This window comes from Apteryx rowi, unplaced genomic scaffold, assembly GCF_003343035.1.
Source record: "Apteryx rowi isolate R43461 unplaced genomic scaffold, aptRow1 scaffold_88, whole genome shotgun sequence".
NCBI lineage: Eukaryota > Metazoa > Chordata > Aves > Apterygiformes > Apterygidae > Apteryx > Apteryx rowi.
This window is the reverse complement of record NW_020451182.1, coordinates 2,282,521-2,304,265: the sequence shown is the minus strand read 5'-3', so window position 1 is coordinate 2,304,265 and position 21,745 is coordinate 2,282,521. Positions and strand designations below refer to the sequence as shown.

At 35.9% G+C, this 21,745-nt stretch overlaps 1 protein-coding gene across 14 annotated transcripts in view; it reads right to left on the bottom strand.

The window, feature by feature from the left end:
- RALGAPA1 (Ral GTPase activating protein catalytic alpha subunit 1) overlaps positions 1-21,745 on the bottom strand; it is a 136,014-nt gene that overhangs the window by 32,236 nt on the left and 82,033 nt on the right. For 7 of the 14 annotated variants that reach the window (XM_026090848.1, XM_026090838.1, XM_026090840.1 and 4 more), the window contains 6 exons: positions 15,877-16,741; positions 14,242-14,313; positions 13,223-13,346; positions 11,388-11,543; positions 2,761-2,919; positions 422-549 (listed from right to left, as the gene is read on the bottom strand). In XM_026090848.1, the coding sequence (XP_025946633.1) occupies positions 422-549; positions 2,761-2,919; positions 11,388-11,543; positions 13,223-13,346; positions 14,242-14,313; positions 15,877-16,741 (1,504 nt within the window). Of the gene's footprint in view, positions 1-6; positions 259-421; positions 550-2,760; positions 2,920-6,139; positions 6,284-11,387; positions 11,544-13,222; positions 13,347-14,241; positions 14,314-15,876; positions 16,742-17,420; positions 17,704-18,706; positions 18,898-20,787; positions 20,878-21,745 lie in introns of those variants that run through there. The other 7 variants (XM_026090841.1, XM_026090842.1, XR_003257699.1 and 4 more) reach the window with 7 other exon arrangements.

Here is a 21,745-nt window from a genome sequence, read left to right as displayed (position 1 = left end):
CTGAAAAACAAAATTAAGTCATGTTAGTACTGCAGAAATACTTACTATCCTTAAGAAAAGAATGATTAGTAACACCATGACATTGCTATTTTGGAAAAAAGTCTACCCACAAAATGGTTATTAAAATAGTTTTGTTTTAAGGAGAAGTGATGAGAATATATTGTATGTCACAAAATACTAGAAAAAGGCCTTTTTTTAGCACTAAATCTATTCTCCACTTAATAAAATGATATGGTCTTCCTCTGAATACTTTCCTATCTGTTAAGGTTTCTTAAAGAAAACAATACCATAAGAAGTCAAAAATATTTTCCCTAAATAAATCTGTCCAAAATGTAGGATGACAGACAACATGAAGATCATATCATCTGCAGAACTGCAAGGGAATGCATACACCTTGGAAGCTGTGTAAGTGAAAGGATACAAGTTTTGGTATAATGGGATTAATGATTTCAATGCACGGCTTGCATTTATAGCTGTTGCACGAACCATAATAGGAAGAATTTTTCCATTCACAATAGCACCATCAAAGAGCGGACCAAAAAATGGAACCTGAATAAAAAATTAAGAAATTCAGCATAAAGCAAGATCTTAGCTATAACAATTAGCAATCAACATTAACAATAGAGCACTCAAATATATCATTTTTTCTCCTCATCGCTAGATAATCAGAACAGTTATTGTGCTCCACGACAGATCTTTTCTCTTGGGGAAATATACAGCCATATAACTGCCTGATATCCTTGGTAACAGATAACACACTATTTGAAGAAAATTAAGCAACCATTTGAATGCTATGTCTCATCAAAGCTTATTTTTAACATTTTCTGCCAAAATCCTAAGACGAGTCATGCATATGATGTTTATGAGGTTCAAAGTCAGGTGACAATACTGTAGGTGGTAGTAAGCAAGGGAATAATTACTCCAATTTTAAAATAATACTTCTCATGGCTTTAGATATAACATGTCCATAACGACCACATCAATGTGTAACAGTCACACAGTTACTGGTGGACCCTCACCCTCCACTTTTTTCTCCCCTTCAATCTGTTCTTACTTGCTGTGTTATCTATACAAATGCATTGTAAGACCTTACCAGAAGAAATCTGTGGTGAAATTTCAGCCTCTTTGGAGTGAGTTCTGAAACTAATTTCAGTAGGAACATAATTTGATTTCATATCAAGAGAAAAAGAGAGTGGGGGGTATGTTTGTATGTGTATATGCATGCTCAATATAATTAAACTCACTTTGAGAGCTAACTATATGACCAATGAACATCTAAAAGCTTTTTCCTTAAAATTGTAAAATCAAAATTCTCACTATAGTATCTATGGGAAAGTCTCAAAAATGTGCACATTGTGCACATCTATGCACTGACAGAGAGGTAATCATCAGATATATCTGCAAATTGCAACTTTATGTGTAAAGTTTTACTTGTTCAAAAGTTAAACTTAGATCAGTAAAAAACTTTGATCCTCCATATAAATAACACCCAAAAGGTTCATAGAACAGTTGGTTCTTATGTTATGGCCTTACATATTTTCCTGATCAATCATTACTTTGCACTTAAAAAAAGAAATGAAAACCCTATTAGGTATCTTCCTTTTCTGCGCGTGCGAATAAGGTCTGAAGCTGCTAGCATAAAGCTTCTAAAGAATAGCAAAGGTTGTGTATTTAGGCAGGAATGGGAGCAGAATACACTAAATACTCTACCTGCTAAGATGATACTTACACTGTGAAAGATTTTTAGATCTCTGTATTATTTTTGCCATCAGTCATTTAATGTAGTTTTGAAAATACTGAAATCTGATGGAAGGCACTCATTTTTCACAGATGAGGACCTCATATTGAAATAATAATATTCCCTTCTCTCAGTAGTTTTCTTTTTCCCTCTTAAGCCCCCTCCCAATAGTGCAACTCTTTATACTTAAACTAGTAAGAAAAAGAATACAGCTATAAGTAAACCAATATAACAAGACCATGTACTGGGTATCATTCCATATCTGTCATCAGAGAGAGGCAATCACCATATGGAGGGATTCCTATTTATGTCATACCTAATTTATTAATCTTAGTGCTTCCAGCAAGAACAATGAAATATTTAAAACATAGAAATTCATGGCAAGTGACATCACACACAGAAATTATTCAGTATAGATACTCACAACTACTTTTACTCAGTCAGTGCTCAGTACCCTAAACCAGTGTTTTAAGAGCAGAGCCAGCAGAGACATTTGAGTAGTCATTAGAATGTGTGTTCATATGTCTAAGAGCTGAATCATTTCTGCTTTGCTGAATTAGTGTCCAAACTCCTGTGTGGAGTCAAGGAGAAGATGAAAACTGGCTTTGAGGGGAAGAAGAAAGAAGAATATGACACAGACGCAGAAAGCTGGACCAGGACGTGATTCAGCTCCCACAGTCATGTATCAAATTTGAAAAAAAAAAACAACCCCCCCCCCCAACAGACTGCAAAGTTTAGCTTAGTATTTAAGTGATTATGCAAAGTATTCCAGCTTTGTTTATAGTTCATGATGTTGGCAGATAGGCTTGATAGGATCGGGGCTCTGCAATTTCAAGTTCTTCCTTTTATCTATGCATTGCACTCACTGAGTTCTTCCTCTTCCTACCAAGCATTGCAACCGTCGATGTAAAAGACAGATTGCCTCACTGGGTCAATCCATTATCCCAAAAACTCACAATCAAAAGGAAACTCAGTTCATCCTAAATACATAAAGGGAACACACACGCTCACACACCCCTTACCTCAGGCTTTTTCATGATCTGGATACTGAACATGTGGTTTTTCATGGGATAGATAACTATAAGAACATCACCAAATTCTGTTGGAATTATTCCTCTTCTGTAATCGCGAGTATGCTCAGACCAGACAATGTGTACTTCATCATTTCCCAAATGTCTTAGCTGGAAAAGCAGGGATAAAATCCCATCAGTTTAAATAGTTTAAATATATCCACAGCCCTACAGCTATGCTTAAGATTTATGTTCCAAAAGGACAAATATACTAAAAAGGAGTATAAGAAAAATGAGTAAGATAAATTACACTATAGTTCTCTTAAGTTTTCAGTCACAGCATTAGTTTACAGTTTTAGTTTGTACTGTAACTTTTTATATATTAATGTCAATGACTATTTAAATGAACAGACATGACAATACAGAATACTGAAAGCTAAACTTTTTTTGAAATTGTCTCAGAATACTCAGTGATTCAATCTGATTTATTAAAATGCTTTCAAGTCTACCATCATTTTTGATAGGCAGCGAGTTACTAAATTCAGACTTTTCTATAGGAATTTTAAAATTATATGGATGAACATGTGTTTAAAAGATATGTATTTGAACAATCTTTAACTACATTGTTCTAGCCAAATTCCAGACTGGCTACCATAAACAAAAAGCTTTTAAAAGAAGAATAGCAAGTGCATTTTCCATGGCCCATGGGTTAATTTTCTGATTAAATCCATAAAACTTTTACAAAAGTAACCCCCCTATCCCCCAAAATGGTTCTTGAAAAATTTTTCAAAACTCGCTCAAATTGATTCATCAAGATCAGTGAGGTACCTTCAGTTCTAATCCTAAAACCAGACTAAGGAGTATTAAGAACATTTTTGAAATTTCTGCACTGAGGGTCCAAAATGTTCTTTCTGCTAAACAATACCAACCAAAAAACAACTGTCAACATTGTGGAAAGAAGCTTTATGTATACTGATCAAATACATTCATATTATTAAAAAAGAAGTTTCCTTCCAATATGGGTCATTTCTGAAAATTCAAGCTAGAATCTCATTTTTTTTTCTCACTGTGCATCATCAATTATAGCTGACAATTTTCTTCACCAACAGTTTTCAGCTTGTTTGCACAGCTTTAGCTAACCGGAGTTTGTCAAACAATTGTCTTGATATTATTCAAAGGACAGCACTGGGAACTGCTGTTAACAGGTAACATGTAGATACTAATCTGAGCATGTACAAGAAGATCTTTTATAAAAAGAGGCAACAATTTCAGGCATTCATTTTCAGAATATAACTGCACTTTGAATAAAAGCAAAACATATATACAATTACTAGAGAAATTTAATTGCAAATATTCACTTGTTTATATTATAAAACCTCCTGGAATGCTATTTTGGTCTTAACTAAAGGCTTATACTGGCTGTCAGCAGCAGTCTTTAAAAAAAACAAACAAAACTCTGCTCTTCTCTCCTGGCTTTGAATTGTATCGGACTGAAAACTGGTGCTGTATTCCTACAAGAAAAGGATTTTCTTCAGTGTTGGACTGGGCAAGGACAGAGAGTATCAATACCAAGATCCTGTGTGATGCTGAACAAGCCACTTGATTTGTCTGGACCAGATCACACATATATCTAATCTACAATGATCACAGGTCCTTTGAAGAGTGAGYTTTGCTTGCCTCTTTTGTAGACGGCTGAATTATTTTGAACAACATTGTTAGTTAGGGATGTTCTTGTGCTACCTGTAAACCCAAACCAAAAAAAGAACTGGTTCTAACAACATTCAGTATGTTGAATTTTATTTGTCTAGATTAGAACAAAACCAGGCAGTAACCTGAATAGCTGATATCAAAAATCACAAACACCAGCTGCAGAAACTTTGGATGACACTTAGGGATGACTGGCATTGTCGAAGGCAACTAATGATGGAATTGTTCTGAGGGCCTGAACCTCTTCTGCCTTCCTAGGTGAAGTGACAGTCAAACTATCTGTTGAAATACGATAATGACAGAAGGGCCTGAGGGACTGACAGGCCCACACTCAGAAGCAACCTAAAGGCTTAGGAAGGACGAGACCCCCCTAACAAAGGAGAAAGCAAGAGGCAATACTGTTTTGAAATGAAATCTTGTGAAGCATGAAAAAACTGCATGATCCTAGGTTGACAGATGGCTATCTGGCACACCTTTATTGAACTGATAGCCACAAAGCAGAACTAGGACTGATACCTCCATCATTCCATTATACCATTCCTAATTCATCATCAACATCAGGCTATTTACTAGAAGAATTACCTCTCCTTTACTTATCATCTTTGGACTCACAGATAACAAACTTATACACTGGTAGATTCGAAACATGGGGCAGTGACAGTCCACAGGCCAAATAAATGGCTTTAAAATCCAAAACTTTTAGAGAGTTTAGATAGTACAACTTCTTGAGGGCATCATCAGCTCTGAATTTCATTTGTCAAAGGTTGCCCCTACGTATAGGTCCAAACACCAGTTACTGAAACCTGCAGATGCAGAACCGGCCATTGCACAAGAGTATTGAATGCTTCTACCCACCTAACAAGACAGAACATCAATTCCTGATGCACTTCTGGGATAGATACCAAGATTGAGCATCATTACTGATGTATGCTGTCCAATCAGACTGAAATTGATTTTGGAGTGTGATAACAGTGTATGTGTAATTATTTCACAGGGAGGACTACTGACAAGGGGCACATCCTTCTGGATGCCAAGTGAACTGAAGTCATTAGGGATTTTTCCCTCCATTCTGAAAGTTTGCTTTATGCCCCCATAGAGGTGTGAGGATACACTCCAGAGTGAAAGCACCTACTAACTTCTTCAGAGGAAAAGGAAAATTAATCAGATGATTCCACTGAGTTCCAAGTCCTGCCAGGTGTGTTTTGTTTCATGATCACTACCAAGAATGATCTGACACAGGCTCAAATCGAAGAAAGTGTAGAAAGGCATCTCTGTGACATACAATACACTGAGAATCAAAATCAGATGGTGCAAGTAGGTGGATGATGATATATATATGCTGTGTACCCTGGTTTATAAACAGATGTAGGGTACTCAAGATCAAAACTGTGATCAATGTTTTGCTTCCATTATAGGAGGCAGAAAAATGACAAAAGAATAGACTGGTATACAAGGTTGGKTATTGTTGATTTTATCTTTATGTTTGGAGAAGAATTAAGAGTTGAGTAAGTCATTCTGTTCTTTTTTCAAGAGTAGTCCAGAACAAGCTCTAATCCTAACATAGTGCTCCTTCTTGCCTCTTTCAGAAGTCCTCACCACAGTCAGCAGGCAAAGCTGATGTGAAAGCTTGAATGGTAGCAACGTCACTCATCAACACCCTTGATTCATGGAAGAGATCCAATACCTGGAAATTGTCTTGAAAAGTTTTCCAAGGACTGCTAGTTTTTGCATGAACTTTTTAAAAGAAGAATTTCAGTTTTTCGTCTTCATTTTTCAGTTCCCTATTGAAGGACCTTGAAATTGAGCAGAGCTCCACAACAAAGCTCTCCTGCAAGCACAGCAAACATTAGAAGAACCCATCATTCATTGGAATTATTACATCAGAGAAGGGCCAGAGCCTGACCTCTTTCAGTTTTAATCTGGATTCTTTACGTTTTTGTATTGTATTGGAGGCATCTCAGAATTCAATCTCCTGGACACAAAGGGTAAAAAGATATTAAGCTATAGCCACCTCTGTCCATTGAATCCTAAGGACAGAGAGCAACATGGTATCCCAGAAGAAGGTGTCATCTCAGTGTTATTTAATAAAATCAGATTTGGTGCCCACAGGATATACAGGTACCAAGACTGAAATCTGTATGAACAGTTACACAGAACTAACYACTAGTTGTGTTAACTATTATACCCTCGAACTCAGTTCCTGATCTCATCTTCCTAAGATAATAAACTCTAAAACTTACAGCTTCCTATGTGCATAAATGACGATAAGCAAAATAGAGTGCAAATCCTTGTTAGGGATTTAAAGCAATAATCTAAATAATAAAAATCAGTAAAATAATGTTAATACTTCAAGTAACTGGTAGCATACCACAGCTGAAATGCTCAGAACTGCAGTTACATACAAATATTCCGATACACTAAATACTGTATAAATGCAGATCAAACTGCTCTAGAGATTTTATAATCTAAGTATAAGGCAAGAGACAAAATGGAGATGGACAAATGCAAAAAAACTGTAAAAAGCCATGAAAGATTAGGAAAATGACTTTCCCAGCAGCATTCTGAAAGGACAGAAGTGGAATAAGAAAGTACCTGTCAAGGCCAGAGAAAGGGAGGTTTATCAATGAAGACAACAGATTAAGATATAGGTAAATTTCATTTGTGCATATGGAGAAGAAAAGGCTACATTGCAAGAAATGTTATATAAAAAGGACTGAGTCTTAAGCACAGACAATGTAAGAATCCAGAAAGTGGACCAAATTAAAGATGATTTCTGGCTACGGGCACAAGTGACAGGCACAATGGTCATGTTATCCATGGTGATCCAGAGAGGTGGCAATGAGAAAGAGATTAAGAGTTCTGTTTTAGCCATTTTAAAGCTGAGCTGACGGGAAGACAGCCCTGAGGAGATGTCAGAGACGAACTGATTTTTTAAGCTTGCTTTGAAACTCTACTCCATTAAAATAAATATATAAAAATGACCAACATTCAGGTTACCTGAAATTTCAAATTTAACTCAAAATACTTTAAAATATTCTTACTCTATAGCCATCATCATGTGTCAGCTTTCCTAATACGTTTATGTTAACTGAATACAAAAGAAACGTGAAATAAATATAACCAGGAGGGATGATCAAATTTAATTTTGATACATTAGTGTCATATGCTGTACATGTTACAATAGCAGCCAGACTTAATACTAAGCTGCAGGCTATACTGAAATTTCCAAATGGCAGATTGTTCTAAGTGATACCAAGTATAATTGAAGTAATAAACGATAGTAAAAGCAAAGCACACTGTCAGGAAGAATTTAAGTATTTACTTTTTAAAATTAAATGAGTTAGGTTTGGAAAGGCAAGACAAGTGAAATAATGCAGGGCTCAATTTACAGAAAATTCCTTTTATTTATCTGTTGCATTAACCCTTGAACTCTTGCCAAAATTACTGTAATTTCTAATACCCACTTACCTAAAGGAGGGTGAAAAAAGGCTATTATATTTTCTTATGATACAACAGCTAGCCCTTAACTCTGTTTCTTCTTCAAAAATGAAAGTGTTCATTATAAAAAGAACAGAAGCAAAAGCAGAAACATTTGTAAAGTAATGGCTTACTGCAGCTAGTTTTGCCCATTACATGTAGGCAGCCCTGCTGTCTACAGCATGTTTACTCTCTGGTTGAATTTTTCACAAAATTTCATTCCAACAATTACTTTTTTTTTTTTTTAAATAAAGCAATGTGTGTATGTAATTGTAACTTTAAAAAAAATTGTACTAATGATTTAAATTTATAAACCTTAAAATTCCCAGTACATATTAATACCAGACTTTAAAAAAAAATCTATTGATACTGGGAGTTATAATTCTTTCATGTGGTGGGGACAATGTCACATGTAACCTAGAATTATGTAATACAGCCAAAGCTCAAGATGAATTAGCATTCCAGTAGTTAAAAACATTACTATTTTTTTTAACATCTTGTACATAATATCTTCATCCACAATGTCTTCACTTCTTTACAAGGCTAAGGAAGGAGGAGCTGGCCAGGTGGTTGTAGGAGCACATGTGTGCTTTTTCACTTTGTGAACTGAGAGTCTTCATGGTTTCATTTAATTCTGATGCTTTCTGTGCAAGTTTACTCTTTTTGTGTAGTGCAAATGCTTTTTACTCTGACTTTAAAGAAAAAAAAATTGAATTATAGACATTAAACCTTTCATTTACAATTTGCCACTTAAATATATATATATATTTAACTGTTAAGTTCCTTATACATTCAGAACATTTTTATCTGTTCTTTCTGAATTCATGCTTTTTTCTTGCTTTGTTCAAGTCTTCAGAGCCCAACGTTTCAGAGGTATCCAGGACACTTAAAAGTTTTATTTACTACTCAATAAGATTGACGGAAAGTAAGTTTAAAATTGGCTTGGCCTCTGAAGCAGCAGCATCTTGATTTTGCAGTGGCTGGACTGGCAGGAAGAAGTTTTGTTTTAATTTAATTTAATTTCCATTTATAAGATGAACCTATCATGTACCTCTAGGCACATTCACAATACAAAAACCAGCAGCAGTTCTAAGCCAGCTACTGCAAGTTTGCTTCATTTTCGTTCTCTGAATGAATCAGACAAACAAAACACGTGAAAGATCTGCAGAGAAACTCAAAACTCCGTTTCTCTGGAGGTCACGAACGGTACATGCACTCACAATAATTACAATTGTTAGTGCACACAGAGCTCTCAAATGATATTAGAGGTCTGCTATTCGGTGAGCTTGTGCTGGACAGCACCTGATAAAAGACATTCCTTCTCCTGAAGTGATCGCAGCCCAAGCAGCAGAACCAGTAGAAAGTTTGGCCTGTTTCTGTACTCGTGTTTCCTGCTTTGTTTTTTCTGGTTTCTCCCAAGATGCAACTTCACTTGATGTTTTTCTCAAGTTTGGGACAACATTTATCATATTTCTTTCTGATGCCTGATACTTCTTCCCACATAGTCTTTACCTGCTGCGTAAGAACACTAAAAGTCTCCCTTACTCTCTCTTCTTTACCCAGCCTATCTTCATTAAACACTTATGAAAATAACATCTTTGAAATACATCTCTATTAAATTTGGCTGAAATGGGGCAAAAGTTATTAGGGAAGGGAGGACAGACAGAGGCAGGCACACAGACCTTTGGTCACTGGGAAATGGGCTTTAAAAGAACAACAAAAAACACACACAGGAAGAGGAGGAAAAGGAAGTCACACGGAAAGAAAATAGTCTGAATAAAGTTAAACACCCCATCAGCAGCTGAACTAAGACTATAATCCCAAAGTTCTGATCATATACATATCCGCCCAGAGTTCAAGTATTCTAAATTAGTGAAGAGTGCGATTGTGGGTGAAAGAGGAGAGAAACTGGCCCAAGGCAAACTGGAGTTGTTAAAAGGTCCAGCTGACCCCATTTTCACGAGTTAAACCAGAGGAGGCCAGGAGCAGCCCTGAACGGTGGCTGGCTGCAATAGCTGCACGCAGATACAGAATGCTTCTGCAAACAGACACAAGATCTTCCCTGAGTGTTCTGCTGAAGCCTACAGCATTTGCAAAATTATTTAAGAAAAATGAGTTAGTTTTCACTATGACCCATCTTTTCCTTTGACAACACTTTCTAATGCTTTAATTCAAACAGATTATAAACTAACATTGCAAGGATAATGATAAGCTGTGTTTTATAAAACCAAGTTTCCATTTAAAAATACAGAAGCCAGTCAACTTACAGGACTATAATAATAGCAACAATCTTGTTTTAAAGTTAGCTATTTTTCTATTAAAACATATTTATTATTCATTTAACAACCTAAGTATTATCCTGGCTATACTTCATGAAATAAAGAACAGAAGGGACCCAGCACCATGGGCACGCAAGAAAAAATATTAATTAATAATAAAAATTAAAAAAAAAAGCTAAGATGCCACTGTGAGAAGTTAGAATTCACAGTTAGTTTATAATAATAACAATAACAATAATAATATTTTTTTTCTTCAAGTTGAACACAAAGAACAAAAAAGTCATTAATAATTGAAGTTTGCCAGAGGCACGGCTATTTCTCTCTATACTAACTGTCTACTATCTAATTTAATTACAAGTATTAAGCTCCATACTGAGGTCAACCAGCTTCAGTTCCTCCAATATTACACTTCAACCAGTGCTCATTAACGTGTCTACTGAATGGATTAGCACATCTGAAGATGTATGTACGGAGAACAGGGGACAGTCTAATGATAGCCAATTGTTCATTTATAATAGGACACATGTTCGAGGCCTTAACTTGTTATCACTAATATGGAATTTATTAAATTCTAAAGAAAAAAATACCAATACAGAAAACCATTTTTTCTTAATGTGGCTATGAGAGACCACATCACTGCTGAGCATTTGTGCCTGCTCCAAAACAATATATGCTGTATACAATAAACATAGTCAAATTCTTAATTTTTAGCTTTATTTTTAAAAATGAAAAATTGTTAATAAACAGCACATAACTCTTAAGTGAACAAGTCATCTTAGAAAGTATATTCCAAGAATATTAGAATAATAGAATATTAGAATATTCAAATATTCTAAGAATTCATTAATCTGCATTTGAAGTCTCAAAGTACTAGATCATCAGTCAAATCTCCTGCTTTTTCTTCTACCCAAACTATTACCTCCCTTCATTTTTCACCACTATTTAGGTGATGTCAGCAACATTTGTAATGATGGCAAAAATAAGCACTATGGCAAAATTAGAGTTTGGTAAAGAATAATGTATATGACACAATGTAAATCAATAAAATACAAACTATTAGGGGGTTAAGGTATGACGTTTTATGATTTTTTTTTAAAAAGAATTTTCTTGTTAGAATGACTTCTCAGTTTTTTCCTGGTTTATTACTAAAGGAAAGCTTTTTATTCAGATACCTACCTTTTTTGTTAAAGAGTCATCTGAATCAGAGGGCATTCTTGTTGATACATGAAACATTACTTCTACTGTAGAGGTAGCAAAATATGGAGTGGTCAGTCCAGTGCTTTTGTTTTTTTGCAGTCCTCCCATAAAACCACAATGATTTGTGAGATTCACCTAGGAGCAAAGCCCAGGAAACATAAGCAGAAAAAAAATCATTCATAAAAACATTCTGTAGATAAAGTTTTTAAAAATGCATTTTTAAATAAATTTTAAAAATTGAAGGCCCTTTTCACAATATATTCACCAGTACAATTATGTTTATCTGAAAGAGCTCAGACTCACTGATTAGACTGGAAATCAACTGCAGTGCAGTGTCATTCTATATTCCATGACCATCACAGATGCTGACAGGAAGACACGGTTAGAGAGAAGAAAACGAGGGAAGTGTTTACAGGTTTATTTCCTGATTAGTTGACTGTAGTCACTTGTGTGCTTTCTGAATTTTTAAAAATTCCATGCCACTACATCAGCCCTGAACTGATCCTGGAAGAATCCCTGCATGAGAGCCAGACAATTTCAACTTGCCTTATTACCTTCCATATCTTTTCCAAGAGAAATATTCATTCTGTGAAAATGAAAAAAAAGGACCAACGGAAGCTAACTGAAAATTCATAAATAAGTTTGTAAGTGATAGCTCTATAGGAAATAGTTTGATGCTGAAATAAGCGACCACATTTAATGTGTTATTTCACTTTTGCAGCAGTGCCTAAAGAAAGTTATATCACAAATGTGAATACATTTAATCTCAGCCCACAGGGGATATGTTTGCTTTTATGTTAATAAAAGAGCCAGAATTTAATGTCAAGAAGTTAAAATATTTGATATGTCCTAATGAAATATTAACCTAGATTAGCAATTGTTTAATCTAGCTACTGAAATTAACCCACTGACAGGATATTTGAAGAAACTAATGTCATTTTTTTCTCCTGAAGAATCAGGAATGTGGGAAAACATCATCTATGTGATGGAGTCAGCAGAGCTTTAGTAGTTTTCCTCTGTTCCTATGGAAAGTCAGACTCATTATCCCCACAGTTAATCTAGTAGCTCTCTTACATTCCTAAGGAGTAAGAAAAGGAACAAAGGTGATGGACACTCAGACAAGTTGCGACAGGAACAGAAAAAGTGTAGAATTACTGATACAGACAGCCAAAAGCAGGAGTGATTCCTGTACTTTTGTGGGACACATCTGAGCTAAACTTTACTCACATTTCATTACAATGGAAGTTAATCCTGTGCAGTTAGAAAGAGAGCATGCAGAAAAAGAAATCCTTATAACACTATCAAACTAGTGATTAAATTGTGGCAGTTCTATATAAATGATGAGGTATATCACAGTATTTCTGTCTGCTGGAAGAGACATGATAGTGCAGTGTGTGAATAGATACATGCTGCAGTGGAAGGCAGGGGGAAGGGAACATAAGAAAAGCTGCATGCTCTTACTTTTTGGATTTCCAAATTTGAGCAAAGCTCAAACTTTCATGGACTTAACACTTTACAGGCCCACAGGGCAATCAAGATGCACTCTAGTCAGTGTCTGAAAGCCAGGTACAGGAGTGCATATTACTGAATCATCTCTGACTGCACAGACTTCCCTAAATCAAAAAAACTCATCTATAAATAGCTAGTATTTGTAATGAAACTAAAACCAGAATTCTTCTCTGTATACCCTACTTGCAAAACAGTGTATTTTGGTACTTGTGAATAATGTTAACAATCCAAAGAATTAGAAGATCTAGAGCGATTTATAATTTTCTCTGTAAACAAACTGAGGATAAAATTTTTTTAATAAATACCTCCCAGCCAAGGCCGGCTACAAAATCCTCATAGGCTTGACTTCCCCCAGTATTAGTAAGAATGGAGTGTTTATCTTCTTGTCCCTCAGCGACATAAAACACTGCGATCTTGTGTGTCTCTCGGCTGTAAAACACAGGACAGTCACTGCATGACAGTGCCTTTGCTAATATGAAACCAACATATGCAAACAGTACACACACAGCATGGCTTTTAAAACATAGAAAAAGACAGTGGAAGTACAGTGCAACTATATGGCTTCTTCTCTGAATACTTTCCACATTTCCATACTCCCATTCTGTCTTTTCTAGTCTGGTCTTTTCTGGAGCTTGAAGTTTTGCTGTGCACTATAGCATTTACCTCTGCAAATGCCCTTTCATCACTGAAATATGAAGGATGGTGCTAGCAGTACCAACTGCTAAAGGAATAGCAGGGGCTTTGGAAAAAAACCTACAACACAGGCATTATTTACATTGCACTACACATGAATAATGTGCCTTGTGAATGTTGTGGCAAATGCTTCTTATGCAGATGAATTAAGTACCTTTAAGTACTACGGCAATGTCTTCTGTTCCCAGCTTCCTAACTGTTAGATACTGGCGCAACTGAAAGTGATTTCTTACACTTCTCCGACTCATTATTCAAAAGTGATATGATTGCAAGAGTATCAAAAATCAGCTCAGGTAGAAACTGTCAATTTCCCAAGCTACTTTGAATGCATTCAGCCTCTAAAGCAAAATCACCCACCCTGTCCTCCCACTTCTAAAATTGTCCCTGTCCAAACTATTCTATAATGTGTTATGCATCAAAATGTTCATAATTTTCATAGCTTATTTGGAGTTTATTCTATTTCATGATAATCTGTTTGTAGAATTTCATTCTACAAATAATACCTCCAAATATAGTGCAAAACACATGGATCATTTACCATTTTTTTTTAAATTAAAGTCTCACCTTTATCTAAACCAGAACCATTTAAGTACAAGTGTCCATAAAATAAGTAGTCATAAAAAGAATTTACCATTGTCTTGAGTCCAAATTTCTGAGTTCTCGAAGTAACTTTTCATTTTTCTTCAAGAGATGAAAGCTCCTTCTAAACAGAGAAATTTGTAACACTTTTATGACCTGTTCAGTGATGGATACAGAACAGTACAAGAAATGTACGAGAACATTTCCAGTTCCGTTCGAGAAACAGTCAACAAACATGTATGCCTTTTCAACAGCCCTTTTTTATAAAATGATTAAGATATCTTTCAAAAATATAGAAGCAATTTTTAACTCTAGGAAATATTCTGTATCCATTAGAGCCCTGGGAACAACCTTTACTTCTTTCCACTTTCTTCTATCAACCTGTTGGATCCAGCTGCAATCAATCTACTGTGTACAGAAGAATGGACAGAACTCCCTTTGATGCATATATAATCTGCACTTTACTAAGCCAAAATATATGTGCTTAGTGACAAAAGACACTCCCATAATCGACCGTCCTAGGGAGTGAGAGCATTAAACACTGAGCTTTTGCTTTTCTGAATTGCGGAAGAAACAGAACATAGCTCACTGGTCCCCCAGAAGCTGTAACAATTTAAACAAAAAAACCCATTACGTTATAGCAAGAAGGGCACTTTGCACATTGTTTTTTTTTTAATTGTGCTTAAGATGTTTCCTATAAAACATATAGAAATGAGTTTAAGAGCAGTATTATTCAAAAACAGACTGCTTTGAGGAATTAAAGGCCCATATAAGAAGTGTTATAACATCAAAATTCTTGACRTCAGAAGATCTCATCTGATTCCAGCAATATCTCAGTGACATAGGTCTAGTCTTCTTCTACAGAATATCTATTCCTCCTCATAGTAAGAAAATATTTCAGTGCCTCCCGTAAGGAACTTGATAGCTATGGCAAGAGAAGATTTCAGAAAGACCCTTAAATTCTAGGATGCTAATGTCTGTACACACTCACATGTAYATGCACGCATACACCTAAATACACCTACACACAAATAATAAAGATATCATAAACACAGAAAATACTCCTGTAACTGAACATGGTTTGTCTCCTACTGTTCTAAGCAATACTTGAACATTGCCAGTGTTGAAATAAATGCTTGGGACAGATATCCTTCTAGTTAGCTAGCACAGATGCAATGCTTTTGGGCTTCACGCAAACATGCTCTTAGCAGGCAGAGCAACAGGATACTGTCCAGCAACACAACAGCTGAGAATATGACTCTGTTTCAGACTCTCAGTCAGGCACAGAAAGATAATGATTTTTGCAGGAACATACAAGGGAAGCAAATAACGCAAAAAGATGTCTTCTCTACCCATGTAACATCCCTTAGTGGAGCTGGTGAAAGGATTATTAGAAAGGATAGCACTCCTTCCAATCTCCTTCCAACACTGTTTTTATAAAGGACATAAACGGCAGTAAAGGCAACAGGCTCCTCCTTTCTATCTAAATGACAGATTGAAATGCAGAAGAATCTGCCATTTTCCCCTTGGCTGCAAAATTCCTCCCATTTTAAATACTTTTGTTGGCTGGCTCGTGGTATTATTGGTTAACTCACTCTATGATTGACTACTATTAACATGAAGAGTTGCACAACTTAAAAAAAAAAAAAAAAGTTCTTTAACACTGGGTCTTGTCTTTCCTTTTTACCTTTTATCCCAAGAATTCATTCCCAGTATACTGAGAAGCAATCTGCAGTAGTAAAATGCTGACTGGGGCTTTTGTGAGGTTGGCTCATCCTGCTCCATAGCCTTCATATTTAAATCATTGAAGTGTTTTTCAACAAACTCCCTCTCTTCTGTGTGCTGTTTCAGAATTGCATTGATGACATCATTCTCCTGCTTTTCTGAGATGCAGACTGGCTGAGGAGCAGGAATGTTGAGTGAAACACCAGTTCTCTGTAAGCATTCAGGGCTTGTAACACCTAAATACTGCAAGAGCTCATCAAGGGCATCTTCTTCATCCCTAATTGTATCCCATGTTGGTACTGTCTCTCTAAATTTCCTTTTTACTTGGAGTGTAATTCCATCCCTTGCAGACACATCCTCCACGTGCTCATAAGATGAAAGAGTACCTTCTGTTTTTTCTTGCTGAGATAAAGAAAGTGCAAAAGATGTTTGTTGTGAAGATCCACATAAAGATGATGGTCCATACAAAATGGCAGAATCCCATGAGTATTTGCCAGATAGATCACGCACTATAATTCTGACATTTGAATTAGCAGATGCAAGTCCAGCAGACAGTCCTCCCCCAGGCACGTCTTCTTCTGCTTGGATTTGTATACAAGACACCAGGGAAGTATTGTTTAACACAAAGAACTGCAGGTTTGGGTTCTCAAAAAGTTCAGGAGAAAGTTCAGGACTTTCACTGTACGGATTGTCATTGTTTTCACACACTTGACTAGTCAGCATAGCAGGACCTCCGCTCATAGGATAGTGGCCTAAGTGGTTGACTAGATGTGTTATCACAGTACGAGCAGCAACAGAAATCAGTCCTTGTTGTATGTGAGTTTTCACTGTGAGAGAAAGAATACAGGATTTAAAATAGAGCTGGGAAAACAACACAGTTTTATGTATTTCTTTTGGTCCTTCTTCCTTGGGAGTTTTAAACAAAGGATGAGCACAGCAGGGTTAGGATGGTGTCAACTCAATAATGGAAAAATGTATGTTTTGAAGAATACTGGTCTTATACATGAATAGCAAGATAAAACATAATATAGTTAAAGCAGCATCCTAAAGGTTTTACAACCTAACAAATTTCCTTACCATACTTTTGTGATCAGCATGTTTCTTCTAAAATACTCAACAACATTTCTTAATCTAGTGAAAATAAATCTTAAAATTACTGACGAAGTAGAGACCATTAACTATGTTATAAGAAGTCCATTTTCCAAAACAGCAATGGATTTTTATACCTTACACACCATTGCTTTGTGAAAAACAAAGGAACAAATATGCACAAAACATCTAATCCATCTTAATTTCTCAAGGGACCATATGGCTGCAGGTTAAGGCAGGAATGACACTGGATCATTTTAAAGTACCATATCAAAAGCTGGGCTATGTATACCGAACACAATCTAATAGTAGCAAAAGAAAAATAAAAGAAAAATCTCATGCTGTAACTGCACTTGAAAAAGTTTCAGGCTGGAAAAACTTGGAGGGTGAAACAGAAGTTCATTGTACCTATTTTATGTAAAATTCATCTTGTGAAATGTACTGGTATTTAAACATGGCATTGCCACCTCCTTCTTTGTTGCATATTTCCCACTTGTATACAACACCATCTGAATTTGCAAACAGAATTTCTTGATGTTCATACCAAGCTCTGCTAGCCCAGTATAATATTTCTTCTATCAAATCCATTCTACATTACTCATGAAGTACAGAGTGGCCTCAAAGCAACTCAAACCGTCAGGCAGACAACCTCAACTGCTCATGGTGCCCATTGATAACAGCCATACACGAAAGTATTACACTGTAAAAGATCACAGGTAGAAGAGAAAACAGGATCAATGTGGCAGAGAAGATATTTCTGTCTCTCTCTTGCAACAGGACCTGGAAGCCCTGAATTTGGGAATTATAGGGGGAAAATAAATCAAGATAGCATTCTTCAAAATTACATAATGTATCAAACTATTTTAAACATTGCAAAACAGTAGAAACACTTTTCACCAGTTTTTTCTCACCAAAAAGCTATCAAACTAATATTTTCTGAACAACCTTGCTTTTTCATTCAGTATTTACTGAATGCAACCTCTTGGACACTTAACTGTGGTATAATTAAATCATCTTCCTTTATATTGCATATTTGTACAAAATAAAAGCTAATACTTAATGAACAGATTTCTTTTTGCAGTTTAAGGTACAAATGTGCCTTAATTGGTTTTAACTGGCAAAATAAAGGCAAATTTGTATTGTATGCTGACTGTCATGACAGGTCTTCAGCTTATGAAGCACTGAATGCATTCTGTTCTGCAATATGGTCAAAAGACAACAATTAGTATATATTTGTTTATTTTTTGCATGGTTTAAGTAAAACATGTAAGAGACACTTGGGAAGGTCTGCCATTTTATACCTTTAGAGAGTACTAGATCTGGTCTGCAAATATCCGCTTATTAACTGGCAAAATTAACTTAATTTTTATACTGTTCCAAAACCCAAGTAAACTCAAGTATTTTAATGACAAATTCATTAAAAATTAATATAAACAAATTAGATACTAGGCTGAGTTGAGAAATACTGAAAATGTATTTTGACTATCTATAACTTTTCCTGCGGTTTAAAAAATAAGAAACACTTAAAAACATACATTGAAGCTGAATTAAATGTCCAGATATTGATACCACACAAGGAAATTAAGTTACAGTGCCATCTGCTGAAATGTAAGAAGGAACTGTAAGCAAGTTTATACAACACAGAAAGAGAAAATAAGTAAAATGCTTGCAGTATAATTTATCAGTGTAGTACTAMTCAGTACCTGGACAGTGCTGCTACTGGCTCATCTTTGTCAGGATATTTAGGCCAAACACTTAGTACTTGGGACTGCACAGTTAAGTAAGATAATACTTTTCTCAGGTTATTAGGAGCAAAGACATTTGAATTTCCCAGCTTCTTGAACTCTCACGCTGAGCAGGTTTAAGTGCCTTCAGTGAAGTTCTACTGAAAAAACTGAAGAAATGAGAGGGAACTGGTAGCATATGAGTTATTACTGTTATTGTTTTGTGGCAAACCCCTAAAGATCTCACAATGTAAAGGATATATATTAGTAAGTTGCTCCTATAAGCACATCTCCATATTGAGACTTTTTGTATGTTGTGAATGAGCTCTCTACTCACATCTTCCCCAAAGTGCTCAACCAGGAGCAACTGGACATTTAATATATTAGGACTCTGAAAATGAATATCTAAATCATGCTCTGGGGGGCAGATCAAAATATGCAATAATGCAAGCCATTACAGCTTTACCACAAATTCTGCTGACTAAGCCGCCCCATCACCCATCACACAGCAGTCTAGAACACTGCTTTACCAACCCATTATCCTAAGTGAACACATCTCTGCTCTACTTACAAAGGTACAGAACCGTTCACTTGGGCAGTGTGATTTATATGTGTGCATGATTCACTTGGTAATCTGCTATAAGTATGTTATTTTGCCTATTTTTCTCAGTCCCTGAAATTACCTCTTTTGTGGGAAGGCTGAAGGTCTGACACCACTAATGGGTATCACTGTATGAGCGGAGGATTCCTGAATTTCCTTAGGATGCTTTGTTAACTCTTTATTCAAACTTTGACTGCATGTCTTCTAAATTACCACAGTTATGCAGTAGAAAGAAAAAGTAATGACTGACAGTGAGATGTAACTCTCCTAACTTTAGCTGTCTAAAAGAATGATGTACCTTCACAGAGTGATTCATCTTGGTTAGACACACAAACTAGAGAGATAGGATGAATCACTCTCTGGAAATTTTTCTCTTTCTCCATTACTTTTAGAGGGTGCTAACAGAGTTCAGCTTAGCTCAGATACATATATTTTAAATTAGCTTATGGAAGTCTCACTCCTTACTAATTTTAAGCTTCAGGTACAGAGAGATCCAAAACATACCCTCTCTAAAAAGTCCTCACCAAACACAAATTGTGCTACTCTGGATGCACCATGTATAAAGTGTTTTTTTAGAAAGTTGCATTTTTTGTCTCCTTTTCTTTAAAAGAAAAGGAACAAAAAACTGAACATCAGATGGGGGAAACCTTTACATCAGAAATTGAAATGTATTAGGAAAAAAGATCAATCTCTGCAAAAAACTTTAAAAATATGTTTGTTTAGAGAAGTATGAAAAAGAGGAAAAGTCTTGAAATGAATAATTGATGTATAGCTGTATCTATGCAATGCAACTGCTTCCTTTCCAGTCACAACTCTCTTTATCAGATTTGTGATTTATGAAGAACAGGGTTTCCACAGAAGCAATTTCAAGAAATTAAATGTTTTTGCCTACAACTGTGAAAAAATTCCTTTAAAAATATTATTTTCATCCAACCAGACTTTATTCAATAGTCTCATTTTGACAGCTATCATCATTAGAAGATATATAGCACTTTTTGTTTCACTCTACATATTTTTATGGAACCACCTTCCTTGTTGATACACAGATTATAAAAATCTCAACTATATTTTTTCCTAAATTTTGGCATCATTAAATATAAATAATTAAAAAGTGCTTAAAGAGAAGTTCCATTCTAATTCTCCCTCATAGCTGTTCACAATCCTGCAATTACAGGTAAAAGATCAGAAGCAGGTAACCCAGCAGATTTTCCATCTTTAACAACTGTGCTACTGTAGGCATATTGCCATGGCACAAGGTAGCCCAAATTAGCTTTTATACAACTAAACTGCACCTTACATCTAAAATGCCTATAATGCTATACTCCTTTTAGTCTTGGAGAAAGTATAGCTCTATCAGTGCGACACTGAATCCAGGCTAATTAAGTCCAATTAAATAGCATAGGCAACACCTGTAATATATGCCTGTAATGTAGCTAGATGAAGCAGCTGTTGATACTACCAAGAGGAAGTGTTCATCAACCTCCATGTAGACGCGCTGTGATTCCTCAGTTGTATGAAAGCACCACATACTTCTTGCTGTCTGCAAGCTCTGATGATAAAGGAAAAACTTCCTATTGCAGTCTTTATTGTTAACTGCTAAAGTTTCGTTCAGGTTTCAATAGAAAACTTCAATATGTTTAACACTTCATTTCAAAATTATTCTTTATGCATCTTATAACTCAATCTATCACTTTACCAGAGGACAAGGACACAGTTTCATAGATAATCCTAGGTATAACAGATTCTTTGCAGGAGACAGCACTTGGAAACTTCCTAGAGCAGAGATGGGAGTAGTCCTCTCCTCTCCTCACAGTGACTGTTCTGAGAGAATTTAACAGATCTTCACCCTGACCTTTGGAAGGCTTGCTCCAACCTCTGAAAAGATTCTGTCTCCACCACAAAGCATCACTGTAAGTCCTATACCCCCATGGTCTCATATCACATCACACTGTGGGTAAACCTCCATAAAACTTATGATGGATCTGACCTTGTGCAATGGGAAGCATAACATGGTATGTCAATCACATCTATCAAGCTGGTAAACAGCATCCTGTCTTTAGAGTACTACATGTGGAACTCAGCCTTTAGGGTAATGCTGTTTCAGTACTTGCAGATTTGTTTGTGACCCAAGGAAAGAGTTTAGCAATCTCCATCCTGTCTTTTGCACAATTTCCCCTCTTTCCCTACAATTGGTGTCCTAACCATTTCCATTCCTTCAAGAAGATTTCATGATAGCACTTTTACTCTGCTAAATAAGAGGTTGACCCACTGGCATATTGCTGTGCTGCTGCCTTGCACTAATTGACCCCTTTCTTGATTGAGCCCCAGATTGGTTGTTACCCACCAACTTTACTCCTATCACTCTTCCAGCAAAGCCAGAGAGAACAGATGCTGTGTGATGGGTTAAACACTGCCAA